This window comes from Eumetopias jubatus, unplaced genomic scaffold (genome assembly GCF_037043125.1).
Source record: "Eumetopias jubatus isolate StellerSeaLion01/CBP00866 unplaced genomic scaffold, mEumJub1_p1.0 scaffold_15, whole genome shotgun sequence".
Taxonomy (NCBI): Eukaryota; Metazoa; Chordata; class Mammalia; order Carnivora; family Otariidae; genus Eumetopias; species Eumetopias jubatus.
In genome coordinates, this window is record NW_028274821.1 from 2,016,135 (window position 1) to 2,038,916 (window position 22,782).

The 22,782-nt window shown below is 43.0% G+C and overlaps 1 protein-coding gene across 2 annotated transcripts in view; it reads right to left on the bottom strand.

Moving 5' to 3' along the window:
* Positions 1-17,969: 17,969 nt before the first annotated feature.
* LOC114202938 (F-box/WD repeat-containing protein 12-like) overlaps positions 17,970-22,782 on the bottom strand; it is a 39,054-nt gene continuing 34,241 nt past the window's right edge. For both annotated transcript variants that reach the window (XM_088019026.1, XM_088019025.1), the window contains 3 exons: positions 21,592-21,770; positions 21,383-21,510; positions 17,970-18,745 (listed from right to left, as the gene is read on the bottom strand). In XM_088019026.1, coding sequence (XP_087875152.1) covers positions 18,619-18,745; positions 21,383-21,510; positions 21,592-21,770 — 434 coding nt within the window. In that variant the 3' untranslated portion in view covers positions 17,970-18,618. The remainder of the gene's footprint in view (positions 18,746-21,382; positions 21,511-21,591; positions 21,771-22,782) is intronic.

The following is a 22,782-nucleotide window of genomic DNA, read 5'->3' on the forward strand; positions in this document are numbered from 1 at the left end:
AAATTGAGGAAGACACAAAGAAATGGAAAAATGTTCCATGCTCATGGATTGCAAGAATAAATATTGTTAAAATGTGTATGCTACCCAAAGCAATCTATACATTCAATGCAATCCCTATCAAAATACCATCAACTTTTTTCACAGAGCTGGAGCAAATAATCCTAAAATTTGTATGGAACCAGGAAACACCCTGAATAGCCAAAGGAGTGTTGAAAAAAGAAAACCAAAGGTGGTGGCATCACAATTCCGGACTTCCAGCTCTATTACAAGACTGTCATCATCAAGACAGTATGGTACTGGCACAAAAACAGACATCCGATCAATGAACAGAATAGAGAACCCAGAAATGGACCCTCAACTCTATAGTCAACTAATCTTCAACAAAGCAGGAAAGAATATCCAGTGAAAAAAAGTCTCTTCAACAAATTGGACAGCCACATACAGAAGAATGGAACTGGACTATTTCCTTACACCATACACACACAAACCCTCAAATGGATAAAAGACCTAAATGTGAGACAGGAATTAATCAAAATCCTATAGGAGAACACAGGCAGCAACCTCTGTGACCTTGGCCGCAGCAACTTCTTGCTAGACACGTCTCTAAGGGCAAGGGAACAAAAGCAAAAATGAACTATTTGGACTTCATCAAGATAAAAAGCTTTTGCATGGCAAAGGAACAGTTGACAGAACCAAAAAAGGATTGACAGAACGGAAGAAACTATTTGCTATAAATGTATTATGAGATAGAGGGCTAGGATCCAAAATCTATAAAAATTTATCAAACTCAATACCTAAAGAATAAATAATCCAGTCAAGAAATGGGCAGAAGACATGAACAGACGTTTCTCCAAAGAAGACATACAAATGGCCAACAGACACATGAAAAGATGCTCAATATCACTCAGCATCAGGGAAATACAAATCAAAACCACAATGAGATACCACCTCACACCAGTCAGAATGGCTAAAATTAACAAGTCAGGAAACATAGATGTTGGGGAGGATGCGGAGAAAGGGGAACCCACTTACACTGTTGGTGGGAATGCAAGCTGGTGCCGCCACTGTGGAAAACAGTTTGGAGGTTCCTCAAAATGTTGAAAATAGCTACCCTACAACCCAGCAATTGCACTACTTGGTATTTACCCCAGAGATACATATGTAGTGATCTGAAGGGGACACCTGCACCCCAGTGTTTATAGGAGCAATGTCCACAACAGCCAAACTATGGAAAGGGCCCTGATGTCTATCGACAGATGAATGGATAAAGAAGATGTGATACGTGTGTACGTATATACATACAGACGTACACACATAATGAAATAGCCATCAAAAATCGAAATCTTGACATTTGGAACAATGTAGTTGGAACTAGAGGGTATTATGCTAAGCAAAAGAAGTCAATCAGAATATTATATCACTCATGTGGAATTTAAGAAACAAAACAGATGATCATGGAAGAGAGGGGAAAAGAAAAGTTGAAATTAGAGAGGGAGACAAACCATAAGAGACTTAATTATAGGAAAAAAACTGAGTGTTGCTGGAGGGGAGGAGAGTGGAGGATGGGGTAACCGGGTGATGGGCATTAAGGAGGGCACGTGATGTAATGAGCACTGGGCGTTATATAAGACGGATGAATCACTGACCTCTACCTCTGAAACTAATAATACATTATATGTTAATTGAACTTAAATTTAAAAATAGAGTACAAATAAAAAGATGTGAAAACATAGATCTATAGATTCAGTGCAATAACTACTGAAATCCTAAGTAATGTTTTTGCAGAAATAGAAAAACCAAATTCATATGGAATTTCAAGGGACACTGAATAGCCCAAACGATCTTGAACAAAGCTGGAGGGCTCACACTTCCTGATTGCAAAACTTATTGTCAAGCCACAGTAATGAAAACAGTATAGTACTGGCATGAAGACATATATAGGGACAAATGCAGAATAGAGAACCAAGAAGTAAACCTTCATATATATGGTCAAATGGTTTTTAACAAGGGTGCCAAAATTATTCAGTGAGGAAAGGATAGTGTAACAAAAGAATCAAGTTAGATCCTTAACTAACACCATCTATAAAAATTAACGTGGACCAAAGACCTAAACATAAGAGCTGAAACTATAAAACTCTTAGAAGAAAATCTAGGAAAAAAAGCATTATGACATTGTATTTGACAATAATTTCTTGGATATGACACCAAAAGGACAGGTTAAAAAAAACAAATTGGCCTTCATTAGACTTAAAAATTTATACATAAGAGGACACGACAGTGCAAAGGCAACCAAACAAATGGGAGAAGTATTTGTAAATTGTTTATCTGATAAGGGATTAATATCCACAGTTCTGTAAAGAACACCTACAACTCAACAACAAAAAAACAAGCTGATGAAAGAGTGAGCAAAAATGCTGGATAAAACGTTTTCCAAAGAAGACGTACAAATGGCCCATAAGTTCATGAAAGATGCTGAACATCAGTAATCACTGGAAATATGCAGTTCAGAACTACAATGAGATACTACTTCATACCCATTAAGATGGCTAAAAATATATCATGCTGGCAAAAATGTGGAGAAATTGGAACTTGTGCATTGCTGGTAGGAATGTAAGATGATGCAGCTTCTATGAACAACAGTATGGTGGTTCCTCAAAAAATTAAACATAGAACTGTCATAATCCTCCAATTCCACTTCTAATCCACCAATTCCACTTCTAGTATATGCCCCAAAGAACTGAAAGCAGAAACTGAAGCAGATATTTATTTTTTTTAAGATTTTCTGAGAGGGAGGGGGCTGCGGGGGAGGGAGAGGGAGAACCATAAGCAGGCCCCGCACCGAGCGCAGCGTTCCCAGCACAGAGTCTGATGCGGGGCTGGGTCTCACAAAGCTGAGACCGTGAACCGAACCAAAATCAAATGTCGGGCACTTAACCAACCGAGCTACCTAGGCACCCCTGAAGCAGGTATTTGTACAGATACCTGTGATGTTCTTAGTAGCACTACTCACAATTGCCAAAATTTGGAAACAACCCAAGTGTCCATTGATAGATGAGTGGATAAACAAATGTGATATATACATATGATGGTATATTTTTCAGCATTAAAAAGGAATGAAATTCTGATACATTCTACAATATGATGAACTTTGAAAACATTATGCTAAGTAGAATAAGCCAGATGTAAAGGGATATATATTGTATAATTCCAATAATTATGAGGTAACTAGAATAAATTCACAGAATTAGAAAGTAAAACAAGTTATTACCAGAGGCTGGAGGGAGGAGAGACATAATGATTGTTGTTCAATAGGTACAGACTTTCAGTTTGGGATGACTGAAAAGTTCTAGAGATGTATAGTGGTGACTGCATAACAGTGTGAATGCACTTAATGCCATTGGACTGTACATAAGAGCCTCCTAACTCTGGGAAACAAAATTGAGGGTTGCTGGAGCGGAGGTGTGTCTCTCTCCATCAAATAACTAACCAAAGTTGTAGTAATCAAAACAGTATGGTACTAGCACAAAAACAGACACATAGATCAGTGGAACAGAATAGAAAACGCAGAAATGAACCCACAAGTATATGGCCAAATAATCTTTAACAAAGCAGGAAAGAATATTCAATGGAAAAAAGACAGTCTTTTCAACAAATGATATTGGGAAAACTGGACAGCAACATGCAAAAGAATGAAACGATCACTTTCTCACATCATACACAAAAATAAATTCAAAATGGATGAAAGACCTAAATATGAGATCTGAAGCCATAAAAATCCTAGAAGGGAGCACAGGCAGTAATGTCTCTTGACACTGGCCATAGCAACATTTTTCTAGATACCTCTCCTGGGGCAAGGGAAATAAAAGCAAAATTGAACTGTTGGGACTTCATCAAGATAAAAGCTTCTACACAGGGGGCGCCTGGGTGGCTCAGTCGTTAAGCGTCTGCCTTCGGCTCAGGTCACGATCCCGGGGTCCTGGGATTGAGCCCCGCATCGGGCTCCCTGCTCTGCTGTAAGCCTGCTTCTCCCTCTACTCCCCCTGCTTGTGTTCCTGCTCTCACTGTGTCTCTCTCTGTCAAATAAAATATTTAAAAAGTTAAAAAAAAACTTCTACACAAACAATAAACAAAACTAAAAGTCAACCTATGAAAACGGGAGAAGATATTTGCCAATGATATATCTGATAAGGGGTAGTATCCAAACTCTATAAAGAACTTATCAAACTCAACACCCAAAGAATAATCCAGTCAAATGGGCAGAAGATATGGACATTTTTCCAAAGAAGACATCAAGATGGCCAACAGAGACATGAAAAGATGCTCAACATCACTCATCATCCAGGAAATACAGATCAAAATTATAATGATGCAATTTTAAATGGGATCAATTCCTTGATTTCTTTCTTCTGCCTCACTGTTAGTCTATAGAAACGCAACTGATTCCTGTGCATTGACTGTCTATCCTGTGAATTTGATGAATTCCTCTATCAGTTCTAACAACTTCAGGGTGGAGTCCTTCGGGTTTTCCACATACAGTATCATGTCATCTGTGAAGAGTGAAAGTTTGACTTCTTTGCCAGTGTGTATGCCTTTTATTTTTTTCTTGTCTGATTGCTGAGGCTAGGACTTCCAGTACTATGTTGAACAACAGTGGTGAGAGTGGACCTACCTGTTGCATTCCTAACCCTAGAGGAAAAGCTGTTTTTCCCTGTTGAGGATGATATGCACGGTGGGTTTGTTGTATATGGCTTTTATAATATTGAGGTATGTTCCTTCTGTCCCTACACTGTGGAGAATTTTTATCAAGAAAGGATGTTGTATTTTGTCAAATCCTTTTTCTGCATCGAGAGGATCATATGGTTCTTGTCTTTATTAATGTGCTCTATCACATTGATTGATTTGTGAACGCTGAACCACCCTTGCATCCCAGGAATAAATCCCACTTGGTCATGATGGATAATCCTTTTAATGTACTGTTGGATCCGACTGGGTAGGATCTTGTTGAGCATTTTGGCATCCATGTTCATCAGGGATATTAGTCTATAATTCTTTTTGGTGGGGTCTTTGGTTTGGGATCAAGGTAATGCTGGCCTCATAGAACAAGTTACAAGTTTTCCTTCCATTTCTAAGGAAGGAAACAGTTTCAGAAGAATAGGTATTAATTCCTCTTTAAATGTTTGGTAGAATTCCCCCTGGGAAGCCATCTGGCCCTGGACTCGTTTTTTGGGAGGTTTTTGATTACTGCTTCAATTTCCTTGCTGGTTATGGGTCTGTTCAGATTGTCTGTTTCTTCCTGTTTCAGTTTTGGTGGTTTAGCAGTTTCCAGGAATGCATCCATTTCTTCCAGGTTGCCTAATTTAGCATATAGTTGGCATATAGTTGCTCATAATGTTTTTAAAATTGTTTGTATTTCTTCATTGTTGGTCGTGATCTCTCCCCTTTCATTCATTTTATTAATGTGGGTCCTTTCTCTTTTCTTTTTGATAAGTCTGGCTAGAGGTTTATCAATCTTATTAATTCTTTTAAAGAACCAGCTTCTAGTTTTGTTGATCTGTTCTACTGTTATTCTGGTTTCTATTTCACTGATTTCTGTTATCTTTAGTTTTTCTCTTCTCCTGCTTGGTTTAGGCTTCATTTGCTGTTCTTTCTTCAGCTACTTTAGGTGTAAGGTTGGCTTGTGTATTTGAGATTTTTCTAATTTTTTGAGAGGCTTGAATTGCAATGTACTTCCTTCTTTGGATCTGCCTTTGCTGTATCCCAAATGTTTTGGAGAGTTGTGTTTTCATTTTCATTAGTTTCCATGAAATTTTTAAGTTCTTTAATTTCCTGGTTGGCCCATTCATTCTTTAGTAGGATGCTCTTTAATCTCCATGTGTTTGAGTTCCTTACAAATTTCCTCTTGTGATTGAGTTCAAGTTTCAAAGCATTGTGGTCTGAAAATATGCAGGGAATAATCCCAATCTTTGGTATCAGTTAAGACCTGATATGTGACCTAGTATGTGGTCTATTCTGGAGAATGTTCCATGTGCACTCAAGAAGAATGAGTACTCTGTTGCTTTAGGATGGAATATTCTGTATATATCTGGGAGTCCATCTGTCATTCAAAGCCCTTGTTTCCTTGTTGACCTTCTGCCTATATGATCTGTCCATTGCTCTGAGTGGGGGTGTTGAAGTCTCCTACTATTATTGTATTATCAATGTGTTTCTTAACTTTGGTTATTAATTGGTTGATATAATTTGCTGCTCCCAAGTTAGGAGCATAAATATTTATAATTGTTAGATCTTCTTGTTGGATAGACCCTTTAAGTATGATATAGTGTCCCTCTTCATCCCTCACTACAGTCTCTGGTTTAACATCTAATTATTTGATAAGAGGATTGTTACCCCAGCTTTCTTTTCATGTCCATTAGCATGATAAATGGTTCTCCACCCCTGACATTGAATCTGGAGGTGTCTTTGGGTTTAAATGAATCTCTTGTACACAGCATATTGATGGGTCTTGCTTTTTTATCCGATCTGATACCCTGGGTCTTTTGATTGGAGCATTTAGCCCATTTACATTAACTATTGAAGGATATGAATTTAGTGCCATTGTTATTACCTGTAAAGTCCCTGTTTCTGTAGACTGTTTCTGGTCTGTGTTACTCTTGGGCTCTCTCTTTGCTTACAGTACCCCCCTTAATATTTCTTGCAGTGCTGGTTTAGTGGTTATATATACTCTTTCAGTTTCTGCCTGTCCTGGAAGCTCTTTATCTCTCCTTCCGTTCTGAATGACAGCCTTGCTGGATAAAGTATTCTTGGCTGCATGTTCTTCTCATTTAGTACCCTGAATATATCTTGCCAGCCTTTCTGGCTTGCCAGGTCTCTGTGGACAGGTCTGCTGCCAGTCTAACATTCCTACCCCTGTAGATTAAGAACCTCTTGTCTCAAGCTGTTTTCAGGATCTTCTCTTTATCTCTGAAATTTGCAAGCTTCATTATTATACATCGGGGTGTTGATCTGTTTTTATTCATTTTGGGAGGGGTCCTCTCTGCCGCTTGATGTGAATGCCCATTTCCTTCCCCAGATTAGGGAAGTTCTCAGCTATGATTTGCTCAAATATACCTTCTGGCCCTCTCTCTGTTCTCCACTAGGGACCCCAGTAATTCTAATATTGTTTCCTTTTGTGGCATCGCTGATTTCTTGAAGCCTCCCCTCATGGTCCATTAGTTGTTTTTCTCTCTTTTCCTCAGCTTCCTTCCTTTCCATCAACTTATCTTCTATGTCATTTATTCTCTCTTTTGCCTCACTTACCCTAGCTGTTAGAGTATCCAATTTAGACTGCATCTCAGAGCATTTTTAATATCGGCCTGATTAGACCCTGTTTCTGCCCTAAGAGATTCTCTAGTGTCTTTTAGCTTTTTTCAAGCCCAGCTAGTAACTTTATAATTGCTATCCTGAATTCCAGCTCTGACATTTTACTTCTTATATCCATATTGATTAGATCTGTGGCAGAGTATTACCTCTGGTTCTTTCTTTTGTTGTGAATTCCTCCTCCTAGTCATTTTGCCCAGAGAAGAATGGATGAATGAGTGAACAAAAACAAATATATCAACCACAACCCAACAAAATAACATACTAGACAAATCTGAAGAGGTCAGAAACCAGAAAAGAAAAAGAAAAAATATGGGAAAGAAAACAAAAGGGGGGGGGGAGAATATAATCCCACAGGGTGGACAAAACAGGGTGATCCACTTGGTCCTCAGTGTATTTTGGTCCGTGTGTTAGAAGACACTAAATCCCCAAATTGTAAAGAATGCTAAACTTACATATATACAAAAATAAAATTGATTCGAGTGAAAGGAAGCCAAAAATGAAGAATATATCTATAAAATGTAAATGTAAAAATTGAAGGTTAAAAAAAAAGGACTTAAAAACAAAGAGTTGATAAAATAAGAAACTAGTTGAAAAGGGAAAAAAGAAAAAAGAGAAATGGAAAATTTTAAACTGAAACATAAAACAAATCATGAGAAAAAAACCTTGAATTCTATATACTGTTTTCCCCTAGCGCTAGAGTTTTACAGTTGCTCTGTGTGGCTTTTGTTCCCTGGGCCTCTTTAGAGGATCAAAATAAAAATGGCCGCGCCTGGATCTCCAGTCCCAGAGCCAAAAGATCAAGGTCCTCTCTCTTCCGTAAACCCTCAGGGATAAACGGTCTTCACTTTTGTGTGTGCCGAACTCTGCAGACTCCTGTGGTAAGCTCCCACACAGATCATCCTGGGGGAAGGCAGAGGGTCACACGTTTCTGCACTTTGCGGGGCCCCGCACTGAGAACTGTTGCCTGGTCCTGCGTACACCTGCTTCACCCGCCGCTACTGTCCTGTCTTCTGCAGGGCTCCCACACTGAGAGCTGTCCCCGGTGGTGCGCACATCTGCTCCACCCCTCCCAGAGGAAGGCTGAGGGTCCCCATGTTTTTGTCCTTTGCAGGGTCCCCACTTGGAGAGCGGTCACCCAATCGGGCAGCAGCACGGGCTTGCTGTTTTTGGCGAATTGTGCTGAGAGCCCCCTCCTGAGCTCTCTGACTTTAACCAGTTTCCCCACTCCAATGCTTGGGAACTCTGACTCAGGCACCCCCGTTCCTTCTGTGACTCCAGGGATCCTGGGACCACACTGCCCCACCTAGGATTCTGCTCTGCTTCACCAAGTGAGCACCTTTGAGGCAGGGATGTCTCAAAGGGAAGAATAAATATTGTTAAAATGTCTATGGTATCCACAGCAATCTAGACATTCAGTGCAATTCCTACCAAAATACCAGCGAAAATACATTAAGAGGATTATTCACCATGACCAAGTGGGATTTATTCCTGGGATGCAAGGGTGGTTCAACATTTGCAAATCAATCAATGTGATACATCACATTAGTAAAAGAAAGGACAAGAACCATATGATCCTCTCAATGGATGCAGAAAAAGCATTTGACAAAATACAGCATCTTTTTTTGATTAACTCTCCACAGTGTATGGATAGAGGCAACATTCCTAAATATCATAAAAGCCGTATATGAAAAGCCCACAGTGAATATCATTCTCAATGGGGAAAAACAGAGCTTTTTCCCTAAGGTAAGGAATACAACAAGGATGCCCACTCTCACCACCGTTGTTCAACATAGTGCTAGAAGTCCTAGCCTCAGCAATCAGACAACAAAAAGAAATAAAAGGCATTCAAATTGGCAAAGAAGTCAAACTCTCTTTGCAGATGACATAATACTCCATGTAGAAAACCCAAAAGACTCCACCCCAAAATTGCTATAATTCTTAAAGCAGTTCAGCAATGTGGTAGGATACAACATCAATGCAGAGAAATCAGTTGCATTTCTATACACTAACAATGAGACAGAAGAAAGAGAAATTAAGGAATCGATCCCGTTTACAATTGCACCAAAAACCATAAGATACCTAGGAATAACCCTAACCAAAGAGGTAAAGGATCTGTACTCTTAAAAACCACAGAACACTTATGAAAGAAATTGAGAAAGACATAAAGGGATGGAAAAACATTCCACGTTCATGGATTGGAAGAATAAACATTGTTAAAATTTCTATGCTACCCAGGTCAGTCTACACATTCAGTGCAATCCCTATCAAAATACCATCGACATTTTTCACAAACCTGGAACAAATAATCCTAAAATTTGTATGGAACCAGAAAAGACCCCCAAACAAAAGCAAAAATGAACTATTAGGACTTCATCAAGATAAAAAGCTTCTGCACGGCAAGGGAAACAGTCAAAACTAAAAGGCAACCTATGGAATGGGAGAAGGTATCTGCAGATGACATATCAGATAAAGGGCTGGTATCCAAGATCTATAAATAACTTATCAAACTCAACACCCATAAAACAAATAATCCAGTCAAGAAATGGGCAGAAGTCATAAACAGACACTTCTCCAAAAAAGACATACAAATTGCCAACAGACACATGAAAAAAAGCCCCACATCACTCGTCATCAGGGAAATACAAATCAAAACCGCAATGAGATACCACCTCACACCAGTCAGAATGACTAAAATTAACAAGACAGGGAACAACAAATATTGGTGAGGATTCACAGAAAGGGGAACCCTCTTACAGTTGGTGGGAATGCAAGCTGGTACAGCCACTCTGGAAAACAGTATGGAGGTTCCTCAAGACGTTAAAAATGGAGCTACCCTACGACCCAGCAATTGCACTAATGGGTATTACCCCAAAGATACAGATGTAGTGAAATGAAGGGACACCTGCATCCCAATGTTCATAGCAGCAATGTCCACAGTGGAAGGAGCCAAGATGTCCTTCAACAGATGAATGAAGAAAGAAGACATGGTTCATATATACAATGGAACATTGCTCAGCCATCAGATAAATGAATACCTACCATTTATATTGACATGGATGGAACTGGAGGGTATTATGCTAAGTAAGTCAATCAGAGAAACAGTTATCATATGGTTTCACTCAGATGTGGAATATAAGAAATAATGCAGAGGATCATAGGGGAAGGGAGGGAAAACTGGGAAGAAATCAGAGAGGGAGAAAAACCATGAGACTCCTGGCTCTGGGAAACAAACTGAGGGTTGTGGAAAAGGAGCTGGGTTGGGGGATGATGGGCATTAAGGAGGGCAAGTGATGTCATGAGCACTAGGTGTTATATACACCTAATGAATCATTGAACACTACACCAAAAACTAATGATGTACCTTATGTTGGCTAATTGAATTTAAATAAAAAGGAAAAAAATAGAAAATAAATTTTTAAAACTTCATTTCAATACATGAAAATTTCTGATATTTTTGTCATTTATTTCTAAAATAATTTTACTGTGGTCAGAGAACATACTTTGAATAATATTAACATTTACTGAGACATGATTTACTTCCCAGTATATATTTTTTTTCTTTTAAAATGTTCTGTGTGTACTTGCAAAGGAAGTACCTTCTGTAGTTGCAGATATGATGTCCATACTGGGAAGGAAACTGTGTACCTTCTTAGAGTCTCAAGTACTCTTGTTTATTTCTCTTGGTCAGGGGCCCACCTGAACTAGTTTCCCCTCTAGCACTTGGATGACATTCAGTAGCATGTCGGTTTACAAAAAGTAAATGACAGTCATCCTCCGACTTCAGAAAACCTATGAAAGCCAGAGAATCTTATCTTCTGTCGGCACAGGGCAGAACGCAAAGGAGTCTGCATGTACAGCCTCAGCAGGTCTTCTGTGAAAATCAGGCCCAGATGCAGGATGAGTAATACTGTAATATATATGGGTTGGGATATTTTGGTGGACAATCTGAGAATCGTGACATACACACCCATTTCCCTGAATCCTTCCTGGTGTCAGAAACAGCCCCTTCCATGTTAGCCTCACCTGAGGTGGATGCCTTGAATGATGATGCGTGGCCTCCTCAGGACCTACCCCCTACTCCTCATTGCCTCTAGGTTGATATCAAGAGTCAGGTATCAGCAGAGCCTGGAGAAAGAAATACAAACCCTGCTTTGACGAAAAAGTGCCTACATAACAAAGGAATTACAGGACCTAATAATAGAGCCTGGGGAGTGTGCGTAAAAGTGGATCTTGGTGTTCGATGAGGGAAGGCAGAATATGAGACCCGAGACATCTTCATTTACATGGGGCACTCACCTTTGATTTTTACTTGAGTAAAAATATCCAAGGCCATCCCAGCAGACTAAGGACGGGCAGAGTCAGAATGGCAATCAAGATGGTTTGACCTGCAGGGATCTGAGGCAGTGGCTGTTGCACCACAATTCCCTAGGATGCTAGTTTATTTATATAAAGAGGAAAAAAAAAATGAATGAATGAACTAGTTGCCTTCCACCTCGATGGAACATTGGGACCCCACACCAGGTTCCCAGCTCTAAATGTAGACCTAGAGCACACTCAGTGCAAGGAAGGTCAGTTCCCCTTCAGTAACATTCCTGTAACTCCATCGCAAATGAACACAGTAAATATTCCTTCAATCATTTCTCAAAGGAACCTGTGGCCATTTGTCAGGGTAAACGTGCACTGGGAAGGTCAAGGGCATGTCAAGATGTTTCTTCTCAGGTGAAGGACAAGCTGTGGCACTTCAAATATATCTCCACTTAAACAAAAACAATGAAAATAACATTTTGTGGGTCTCTCTGGAATTTGAATTTGGAGGCAACAAGTACCAAAGTTGGGAATACTCCTCTGACTCATTTATTGGGCAACCCCAGAGGCTGCCAAATTCTCAGGGGCCCAGAGCCAAAGTAGGCTCTCCAGCAGATCCTAGCTGTGGCACAAGATGCTATCTTTTTTTTTTTAAGATTTTATTTATTTATTTGACAGAGACAGCGAGAGAGGGAACACAGCAGGGGGAGTGGGAGAGGGAGAAGCAGGCTTCCTACTGAGCAGAGAGCCCGACGTGGGGCTCGATCCTAGGACCCTGGGATCATGACCCGAGCCGAAGGCAGACGCTTAATGACTGAGCCACCCAGGCGCCCCACCCCCTTCTTGATCCTAGAACTCAGCAGGTCAGAAGGTGCTAGCAAGATCTGTGATTGGTTAGGATGTCTGGAATCTGGAAAGCTCCAACACCGGAGAGAGAACACAGGGGTAGGATTCTAGAGTAAATCGGTGCCTTCTAGGGATGAGAACCAGTCATGTGAAGAGCAGCTCCTGTGCCCTGGTAGCAAGAGATCACCCAACAGCAGGACACCAAGTGAGAACTGATCAGTTTCCCATCATAAAATAGATGTGATATGATCCACCCATCACAGAATTCAGTGTGCACAGCAGTGAGCTATTGTGCAATGGTAATAGCCTGTTTGGGACTGGACCTAAGCGTGGCCACGAGGCCGAAGTGAATCACAGAACATGTGACCCAGACTCGTACCTGTGCTGCCTCTCCCCTCGACAGCACCCATGCTTCACGGGGGGTTCCTACGACTAACCGGCACAAGAAAAGGACTCAGAGTGAATCACAAGCAGCCTGGCTTATCATGTTGGCGGAAATGCCCTGCTGCTGCATGCTGCCTCCTTATAGCACCGCTTGGGATGTCCTTGAAAGACATTGTGAAAGGAAGTCCTTCAAATATACCAAGCTGAGAGTGGCTCGGTCAGTCACTCGTAAGAAAATGACTGAAGGTACAGAGACACATGGACTTGTGACAGTGGCAGATGGCTTGCCTGGTTAGGGGCCTAGAAGGGTCACACTGGAAGTCCAAGGAGGGAGGGCAAACAGCAGGAGATCTGTGGGTCTTACCTGAAAGCCCACCAGAAACCACACACTACAGGGAAGTCTCTCAATAATACGGTAACAAGACGACCACCCTCTGGCTGCCAGGCAGACTCTTCTCACCAGTCTGATCCTTGTGCAAAGGCCCAGGAACAAGGTCAGGGAGACCAGCTAAGCACAGGCCCAATGGCAAGGACTTCCTGTATCAAGACGCACCCTACCACCACAGCTGAAGGCCTGTCTGATGGACAGCACACTGATGCTATCAACTTGGCACCGTTAATCCTGGGTCGGTATTTTGTCCTTGTGACACCTGCCTATGGTTCTGCCAACACCATCACCCAAAGACTTAAGAGAATGCCTTACCTGTGATATCCCACAGTACTGCCTCAGAACGAAGGACCCATTTCACACCAAAGGAGGTGTGACCATGAGCCCATGACTGTGGAATGCACTGGTCTTGTCCCATACCCATCATCCAGGACTGACTGGCCTGATATGATGGTGACACAGACTACTGACAGTCCCACTAAGGTGCTGGCCAGGGGTCAACACTTACTATGGCCTGGATACCACCTTCCACCCAGGATGTGAACCAGTGACCAATGATGAATAGTGCCACCACTGCTAGAATACAGGAGTCTGAGAACCAACAAGTGTGGGAGCGGCCCCATCTATTATGACAGCAACCCTGCATATTTTGTTTCCCATTCATGCAACCTCGGACTCTCAGGGATTATAGGTAGATCCTAGCTCCTGGAGATAGGAGTGGAGACAATTCTTTCAGGGTCACAGCAAGCATTCCTTTTAAGGGGAAGCTATGACTACCACCTGACTCTTTTTTGTTCTTGGCCAGTAGCCCAACAGGCAAAGAAAGGATTGGCTCTGATGGGACTGTAACTGACAAACATCAGGGACTAAGGTTGCCAGTAGGTGACCGAGTGGAGTGGAGTGTGTCTACAACCTCGGTAAGTAACTGGCTATCGCTTGGCAGTAACTTAGCAGCAATGACTTTCAATGAGCAAGGAATCCACCACAACCATCACCTTGGGGAGGAAGGTCTGGCTCACCCCACCAAATAAGCAACCCAGATATAGCCCAAAATGCTGCTTAAAGGGAACCCAGCAGAGGGGCTCTTGCTCACTTCACTAGTGCTCTTGCCGCAGGCATCCAGAACAGGTCATCATCGACTTTGGGACCCTGGTCACACTTCCAGAGTAAGGACGCCTTTATTCTCAGCAGGAGGAGGCTCGGAGATGGTAAGCCCAACAACGTAGTCTGAGAGATGTACACGATGGGAGCGAGTGGTGCAAAAGGGTGGACTGAGCCGGGGCGCAGAACTTACGTATACCTCCAACTCCCTCAGCCAGTTCCGTCTCTCCTGCGCTTGGCACCCACCTGCACCAGGCTGCCCTGCACTTAGAGCTGACTGAGGCACACACTGCAGGGCATCCTGAGCTGCCTGTCAGCCACTAGGTGCTGGATGGGACACACCAGAGGTGCACAAGACTGAGTCCCCCACTGAGCGCGGACCTCAAAGAGCTTCACCCTCAGAGCAAAGGAGAGTAGCATCTAAACCTGCCCCTCCTGCCAGGTGCGGGGAATGAGAAGGCAGCCTGCTGTGGACCAGAACAGGGGAATGGCGGGGAGAGGAGGCCTGGTAGGGAGCTGAGACAGCTTCCCTGAACCTGCGCTACTGGAACACATACCTTGGATTGGCCAGACATTCACATGTGAACAGGACTGAGGCTGTCTCCATCACTGGGTCCTGTGTCCATGTGTCTGCACACACTCAGCTTCATCCAGCTTTCTACTTTTTTTTTGCCAGCCTAATAGTACAAAGTGATAGGTCATTATTTTATTTGGCTGTGATTACTAATGATTTTGAGCATTTTCTCCTGTACGTTAGGGTTTGGTTTCTCCTGTAAATTACATTTCCTCTTAGTTCAATTTAGGGGTTGCTGTCAATGGCATGTCTTAATTTTGGTTATGGTGTCACTTGTACAAAAGATTTAAATTTTGATATAGACTACTTCGCTATGGGTTTTGCTTTTCTATGATGCCTTTTCTAACTTTTCCCCTATAATTAAAAATGCTGTTTAGATCCTTTACACATAAAAAAAAAACTTATTTTTGTGCACGGTATGAGGAAGGAATCTGATTTTATTCCATTTGGATAGCCAGTCCTTCCAAGATCACATTCTGACTTGAAATGTCACTTATATTGTATACCCAATTTCCAAACATACCTGGGTCTGTTTCTTGATTCTCTATTGTCTATTCACACACTGATGCCACTTGCTGCAATGACAAAGTTTAATTTTGTCTTCATAATTCAAAGGGCAGGTCTACCCCTTCCTTTGCCCTTTTGCTCCTGCAAGACTGTCTTGGCTACTCTTGTCCTCTTATAGCTCCATATACACCCAATAATCATCTTTTTACATTGTTTTTAAAATGGTAGGAATTTTATTGGTATTGCTTTCACTATATGGTCTCTTTGAAGCAGTAATTCTTCTATCCATGAACATGGGTTATCTCTATTCTTTATTCCTTTAGAAAAGCTGTGTTTTTTCTTCATAAAGTTTTTCTTCTTTTTAGATCCCAAGATATTATAGTTTCTGGTGTTACTGTGAATGGGATAATTTTCCTATCATATTTTCTAATTTTTGTTACACTAATTTCAACATGTAGATAACCTAGTCACCAATCCTGCTGATTTGCTAATTTTAATGATTTTCTTAAGTTTCTAAACGAGATAGTACTATTTAGAAATTATAGCACACATACCCATTTCTAATCATTTTTTTTAGAATTTAAAAAAGTATTACATTAGTACATCCAGGGCAATACTAATCATGGTGGTGATCAATGTTGTGCTTACCTTGTTTCTAACATCAGTATTGTGATTACCTTTCATTAAGCATGTTTGCAGTCTTTCATATTCCTTTTACCCAGTTAAGAAAATTATCTTCTATTATTGATATTTCATCACTTCTGCTTAGATTTTTATTTAACTCATCATTTAAAAGTGAATTTTAATGGTGTGTGTTTGTGTGTTGGCGTGACTGTCTTTTCAAAAAGGAATTTTATAGTTAGCAATTAGTATTTTGGAATTTGTGAAGACTTCACTTGTGGCCAAGTACTAGGGAAAATTCTTCAATGTTTTCTATTTCTACTTAATACAGAGTATCTTGGCCTGCACCTAGAGTAAGAGGCTCAGAGGAAGGATGAGAGCTGCCTACTGGCAGGACTCAGAGGTGCCACTGAGGCCTTTGTGCTCCCCCAGCAGTAGCAGTCCTGGCCGTATGGAGAAAGAAGCCTCAGAACTTGGATTTAGAGGACGTGAGTCATCTGTGTTTCCACCAGGTCGTGCTGTCACACCTCACAGACCTTGCTTTCCCAGGAGGAGCCTGTCTGCCAGACCCCACACACACACACACACACCTTCCACAAGAGTTTCCTGTGCCCCCATCAGGACTCCCTCCTAAGCTTCCCACATCACACCCAAAGCGGGGGTCCACAGCGCTGTCCTTGGGCAGGGCCACCACAGCCAGACACGACACCACCCTAACGCTGCAGCCAGCACACGCCAGGCTCTGGCTGGCTGCCTTCCCTAAGAACTGACCATATTGCTTTCCCAGTCACCACATGTCCGTGCCTCTCAGGTGGCCCATACACTTACCATTCCCTTATCTGACCTCCCCTTTTGCCAACACTCCCTCTTTTCATGTGTCTCCACCAAAAACTCCTATATCTCAACTTACCTGAACTTTCCCTTCATCTTCTGAAACAGCGGTTTCCTTTCTTGCCGTGTCACATGTGTTTATCTTAGCTAATTTCTTGTCTCCTCTCCCTTTCCCCCATGGCTGTACGCAGGATGCACTAGGACCACTGCGCACCAGATAGGGCTATAATAGGATTAACAGAGAGTTCTGACAAAGACCTTGGGTTTCCAAATATCTTACGTTATGTAAGATATTCACACCAGGGGAGGCTGGGCAAAAGGTATATGGAATCCACGGCACTGCCTTTGCCACTTTTCTGTAAACCTAAAATTATCCCAAAATAAACCTTATCTTAGATTTTTAAAGGGGGTGAGGGTAGGCTATAGATTTTTTCCTTTTGAGGAAATGGCTATATCTGGGTTTGTCTATATGGGGCACAGGTGCTATGTTGGGTATAAAGTGCCAGGAAGAAGGGGCTGTGGTACTGGACAGCTGAAGCCACAGGTTGTAGTAGAGAGTTTTTCATCCTCATTGTCTGTTTCTCAAGAATGCTTCCTATTTTTGAAGAATTTTTCACAGTGCAAGTCGACTGGGAGCCGCTCAACTGAAGCTGAAGGGGTCGCTCTCCCGCATCCTGGCCCAGGTGGTGTGGGCATGTGGTGAAGCCAGAAGGTCGCACACACATCCTGGTGTTCTGAGCGTCGGGGCAGCTGGGACGTTTTCAGACAGCGGCAGCACCATGGGAGCGCTCGGGGCGAACGACGGCAGGCCAGACCTTGCTGGAACGGGCCCTGGCTGCTGCCCGCTGCCCTGCTTCCTGTAGTTCCACGTCTGTTCCTCCAGCTTTCCCACTGACCTGGTGCACTGCTCTATTTCCTTCCAGTAAATTCCTTTCTTGCTTTCTATCCCGTCGCTTACAGTTGAGAACACTAATGATACGCCCACCAAAGCAGCCGGGGCCTCCCTGTGGACCAACGCCGGGGATGCCACTTGCACAGAGTACAAAATGGTGTCCCTAGAGTTCTGCAGTGTGGCACCACACAACTATTTATTAATGTGTGTCTAAAGCATGTAACAGAATAGGACATTTCCTTACTTCACTACATATCTGAACAACAAAACAATCAGGATACAAGTCTAGTACCTTCAACATGGGCCTTCTTACATCCACTCCTCTCTCCCACTTACTGTCTGAATAAGCTTGGGCAGGTGGCATGGCAGCCAGACAACAGGCCAATAATGGGTCTCTGTTACTGGTCATGCTCCTTGTCTGAAAAATAGAGACATCATATGTCCTTCATTGACTTGTTGTGAGGATTTAAAAAGAAAGTCACAGGGCGCCTGGGTGGCTCAGTCATTAGGCGTCTGCCTTCGGCTCAGGTCATGATCCCAGGGTCCTGGGATTGAGTCCCGCATCGGGCTCCTTGCTCAGTGGGAGGCCTGCTTCTCCCTCTCCCACTCCCCCTGCTTGTGTTCCTCTCTCGCTGTGTCTCTCTCTGTCAAATAAGTTAATAAAATCTTAAAAAAAAAAAAAAAGTCACATTGCACAGTGCCTGGCCCGTAAGAGGCATTTGAGAATTGCTCATTCCTTTTCCAGTGTTGATAAAAAAAAAAAAATCATTTAGTTTGTATGTAGACAAGCTTTTCACCAAAATGAGATTATCTTCAATTGACACAATCATCTGAGCCACGCTGCATGTTGAAGCAATACGACCTCAGAATACTCGTCCCGATGCTTCTGGCTTCCACACCTACAATGCTCATACTGTCACTTTCCACATGCGTGAATCCACTGCAAAAGGAAGGGACAGGCTGCATGTTAAACTTGAGGAAGACACATATTTAAGTAGCTAAGCCTTTACGTAAAGATGGAACACAACCTCTGGACCTTCTCCACCCTAGTGCACCCCATCCGTGTGGAGACCTGCATTCATTCCTACCAATTAGCAAATATGCTCACATTCTGGAGTGGGAGTATCAGCTTTGGGCCCTCCTGATGGTAGCTGTCTGAATTTTGATTTCAGCAAGTCTAGAAATTCCCAGTAGAGAACAGGCACCTAATCCAATCTCAACAGGGTAGAGTCATTTCCCCAGAACCGAGAATCAGGCCATCAATTCCCAGCCAGTCTCAGTGAAAGACACCGACAGGAGCCGTCATTCTCCATGATGCTGTCTTTGCCTAGAAAGACAATGCTGCTCTGAGGTATGACAGAGAGTGAGCAGGTGGGGACGGAACCATACCAGCCAAACCACAAAAGGGACCTGAGTTTCCGGTAGAAGCTGGTTTTGGCCATAGATTGCTTCTAAAATATTGCCACTTTGGCTTTCATGAACTACCTTTTAGCTTAGAAGAAACTCCACACTAAAAATAGAACAAGACAAAATAAAGCTGCTAAGAACGTTCATGTACAAGTCCTTGTTTGGATGTAACATTTCTCTTGGGTAGATACCTGGGGGTATATGGCTAGGTTTCTGGCAAAGTTATATTTAACACACCCATGTTCCCTGTTTTCTTTAGAGAATTATTTACGCATTATGTATTCACAGATGATAACATTTTAGGAAACTGAAAAGCTCTCAGAAAGTACTGGTTATGTCTTGAGGCATTCAAAAAGGTGCTGGAAAAACCTTCCAGGGAACAGCATGGAGCAAGAGTGCCGAGTTTATTGTTGCCAAAGGAAGCTCCCAAAAGAAATTACCACTCAACTAAGGATTTCTGAAGGAATCTCTTCTGAATTAGGAAAGGGGCATAATTGAAAATCATGATCCCTTCTGGGGTCCTGATTAAAGCACACTTTTGAAAAGATATTTCTAAGTAAGTGTGCTACTTATTTATCACGTTGAGAATGATGTCATTTCAGTGAAAGATGTTTTCCATTCTACATCCATGTAATTCAGCGTGTAAAAACACGTGTTCAAGAGTCTCACAGTGCTACCTGCTCAGCACGAGGGTTCCCGTTGTGTAGTGCATGCAGGGCAGTGTTTCAAAAGACATGTAAAAAAGTTTCTAAAAGTGCCACTTGCTTGCTTAGTTGAAACAGTGTTATTTCAGTGAAAGGATGCTCTAATCACTCAGGAATGATGTAGAGAATTCTTTAAAGACACACATAGAAAAGAAACGGGAAAAGTGTATTTTGAGGCCAACATGGGAGCATAATCCCCTCACTTTCCAGCGACCATGAGAACAAATGTCTGCACCGTGTGTCCCTCAGCAGAGAGAGGCTTCCTGCCTCTGGAGGAGGAGGCATCACGACGGTCCGAGTGGTTGCGGCGTCTAAGCGGGACCTCTCCCGCCAGAGAGGTATGTCACAAACGCCGGCCCCTGGTCACAGGCAGACTCAGCATCGTGAAGCCACGATGCCCCCGCCCCTGAAGGGCAGCGGCATGAAGGGGCAAGCGTATAAGGGCGTTAACTAGCAAAGATACAGCAAAGCAGATGCAAACATGGCCTCAAACTTCAAAGGAATTTAAGGAGGAATCCTGAGTGAAGAAGCAACTGATGCAAGTCCTTCTCAGAACGGGAGCATCAGGCTGTCCCCTATGCTTTGTTTAGCAAGTTAAGAGAGTGTTAAAACCTACCAGTTATCATAAGATTTAAGCTGAATCTCTACTTCTTTCTTACCAGAAAGTTGAGTTTGTTTACTAAAAGGAATGAAGTTTTTCTGTATTAATTAGTTTGCTTTAATAATTATCTTCAAATGACAACTGACTGAAAACTCAGAAATGAGGTAGGTTTGTTACAGAAATCTAGTTTTTTTTAAATATTTGGTTTGGGGCTTGGTATTTTTTCATTTATGACAGTAAAATGTCTGCCACAGGAGGCTGCAATTACCTCCGACCTCATACCAGTTAAGTGATGGCGGTCAGCCATCTCACCGTGAGCGGCCCGGGGCAGGTCTGCCCACCCTGTCCGTTTGCAGAACTCAGTCTGGCAAGAAGAAACAAGTGATTCCAAAATACTAATTAAAGAACCAAAGCAAAACTGCATTCTTTGGGACTTTTCCCACCCCACCCCACTGACTCCACCACCATCTGCGTTTGGGAAATGGTTTTGGAATCGTGTGGCTCAGGGCGGGAGGTGAGAGCGGGGCTGCAGTCCATGCCGGGCCCACCTGGGTGTCACTGTGCGTCCCTGTGGGACTGTGGGCAAAAGAGCCACATCTCAGAGCCTCTGATCTGGGAGAGTGGGTGGTACCAACTGTAGGTGACAGTTTTGTACATTAGAGGAGATAATGTAGATGCTGCTTAGCATCTTTGCTTTCAAGCAGAGCAGGAAATGGTATCTGAGCAGCGACTTATCTCAGGTCCCCAGAGAGTGCAAATAGGCCGGGCTGAGACCCAAGTCCCAGCCACATGCCTTAACAGCTGCCGCCGGCAGGCCAGGTGAGGCCACTTCACGGGTCAAGCAAAGGGAACTGGAAGCAGTTACCTGGCCCATCTGTGGGAGCCCCCGAGCAGGTGATAGCAGCTCTTGAGGACAGGAAACTTATTTTCCTTGTTCCACACGTAGACCCGCAGGGAGAGGTCGAAGGAAGCAGTGAGGACTCGGCTCTGGTCCTTGAAATGAGAAGCCAAGTGAGGCGGAGCCACAGGCTCCGGAGGCGGGGCCATGATGCAGGCAGGCGGGCCCACACTCACCACCCACAGGGATGTGACAGGCCTCTGGTGGTCCTGGAAGGCTGCCAGCTGCAGGCCCTGGATGGTGAAGAGCACTAGCTCCGGCCCCGACACCAGCAGGATCACCTGAGAGCCGTGGCCCTTCATGAGGTGAGGAGGTGTCATGGTGTCTGGCAGAAGGAAACTTGCAATCTGTTGTACTTTTTCAAATAAAAACACAGATTGTCATCTCTCAATAGCAGCTGGGGGTGTGGGGCACACGTGCCTCACCTCAGATGACATGGTACACTGACAAGACCAACATCTTTGTGGTCACACCTGCAATTACTCCCTGAATCCTCCCGGTCATCCGCTCTCCCAATACGGATGACGGTGCCCTACTTAAGGGGACTGTAAAGATTCAAGGCAAAAATGCATGTGGAAGTGACAGTATCTGGCACATGTACCTTCCAGGGGATAGGCCCCCTGCCCCTCCCCAGCTACGGCAGGGTGATGTAAGACATGGCGCCATGAGAACTATGACATTTATAACATCTGCCAAAAACTATGATGATGATACTGTCTTTTATACTGTATAGCATTCCTTGTTTTTTGTTTTTGTTTTTAATTAACTGGATCATTTCCTTATGGTTTACCAGCAAGGAAAAAAATTACCTTTCGAAGAATTCATGCTCATACCAAACAAGGGATTAGAATACACATCCCGTTTCCCTTTTCTCCTTGGCTGCTAGGAAGCTCAAAGTAAAGTTTATGGTCAAATGATGACATGAAAACAAATGAATATATACAAAAGAAAAAATTCTAAGGGCCACAGGGCAGGCCAGTCACAGTGACATCCAGTTTGGGAGAGAGAGGAGGCAGAAAAAAAGACGGCTATGGGTCTTATTTTCCTGCTGGCTGGGGAGCTCCCTGGGGAAGAAATGGTTGTGGCTTTTACTCATCTCTGTGCACACTTAGCACCAAGAAGAGTGTGTCTGCCACAGTTGTGACAAGACAGGAGAGGCGAGACTGTACGTAGTCAGTGGTTCGTGTCTGGATCCCAGGGCCACACAGAAGGCCCGGAATGCGGCAAGCGCTCAACCACTCAGCCAGTACAATCACAAACAACAAGACATTTGTTGGGCCACTATATTCACTGAGAGGGAAGAAAAGTGCCCCAAAGGAAACACGAGGAATCTGTGCTTGAGGCACCACAGTGCAACAGTGACAGTC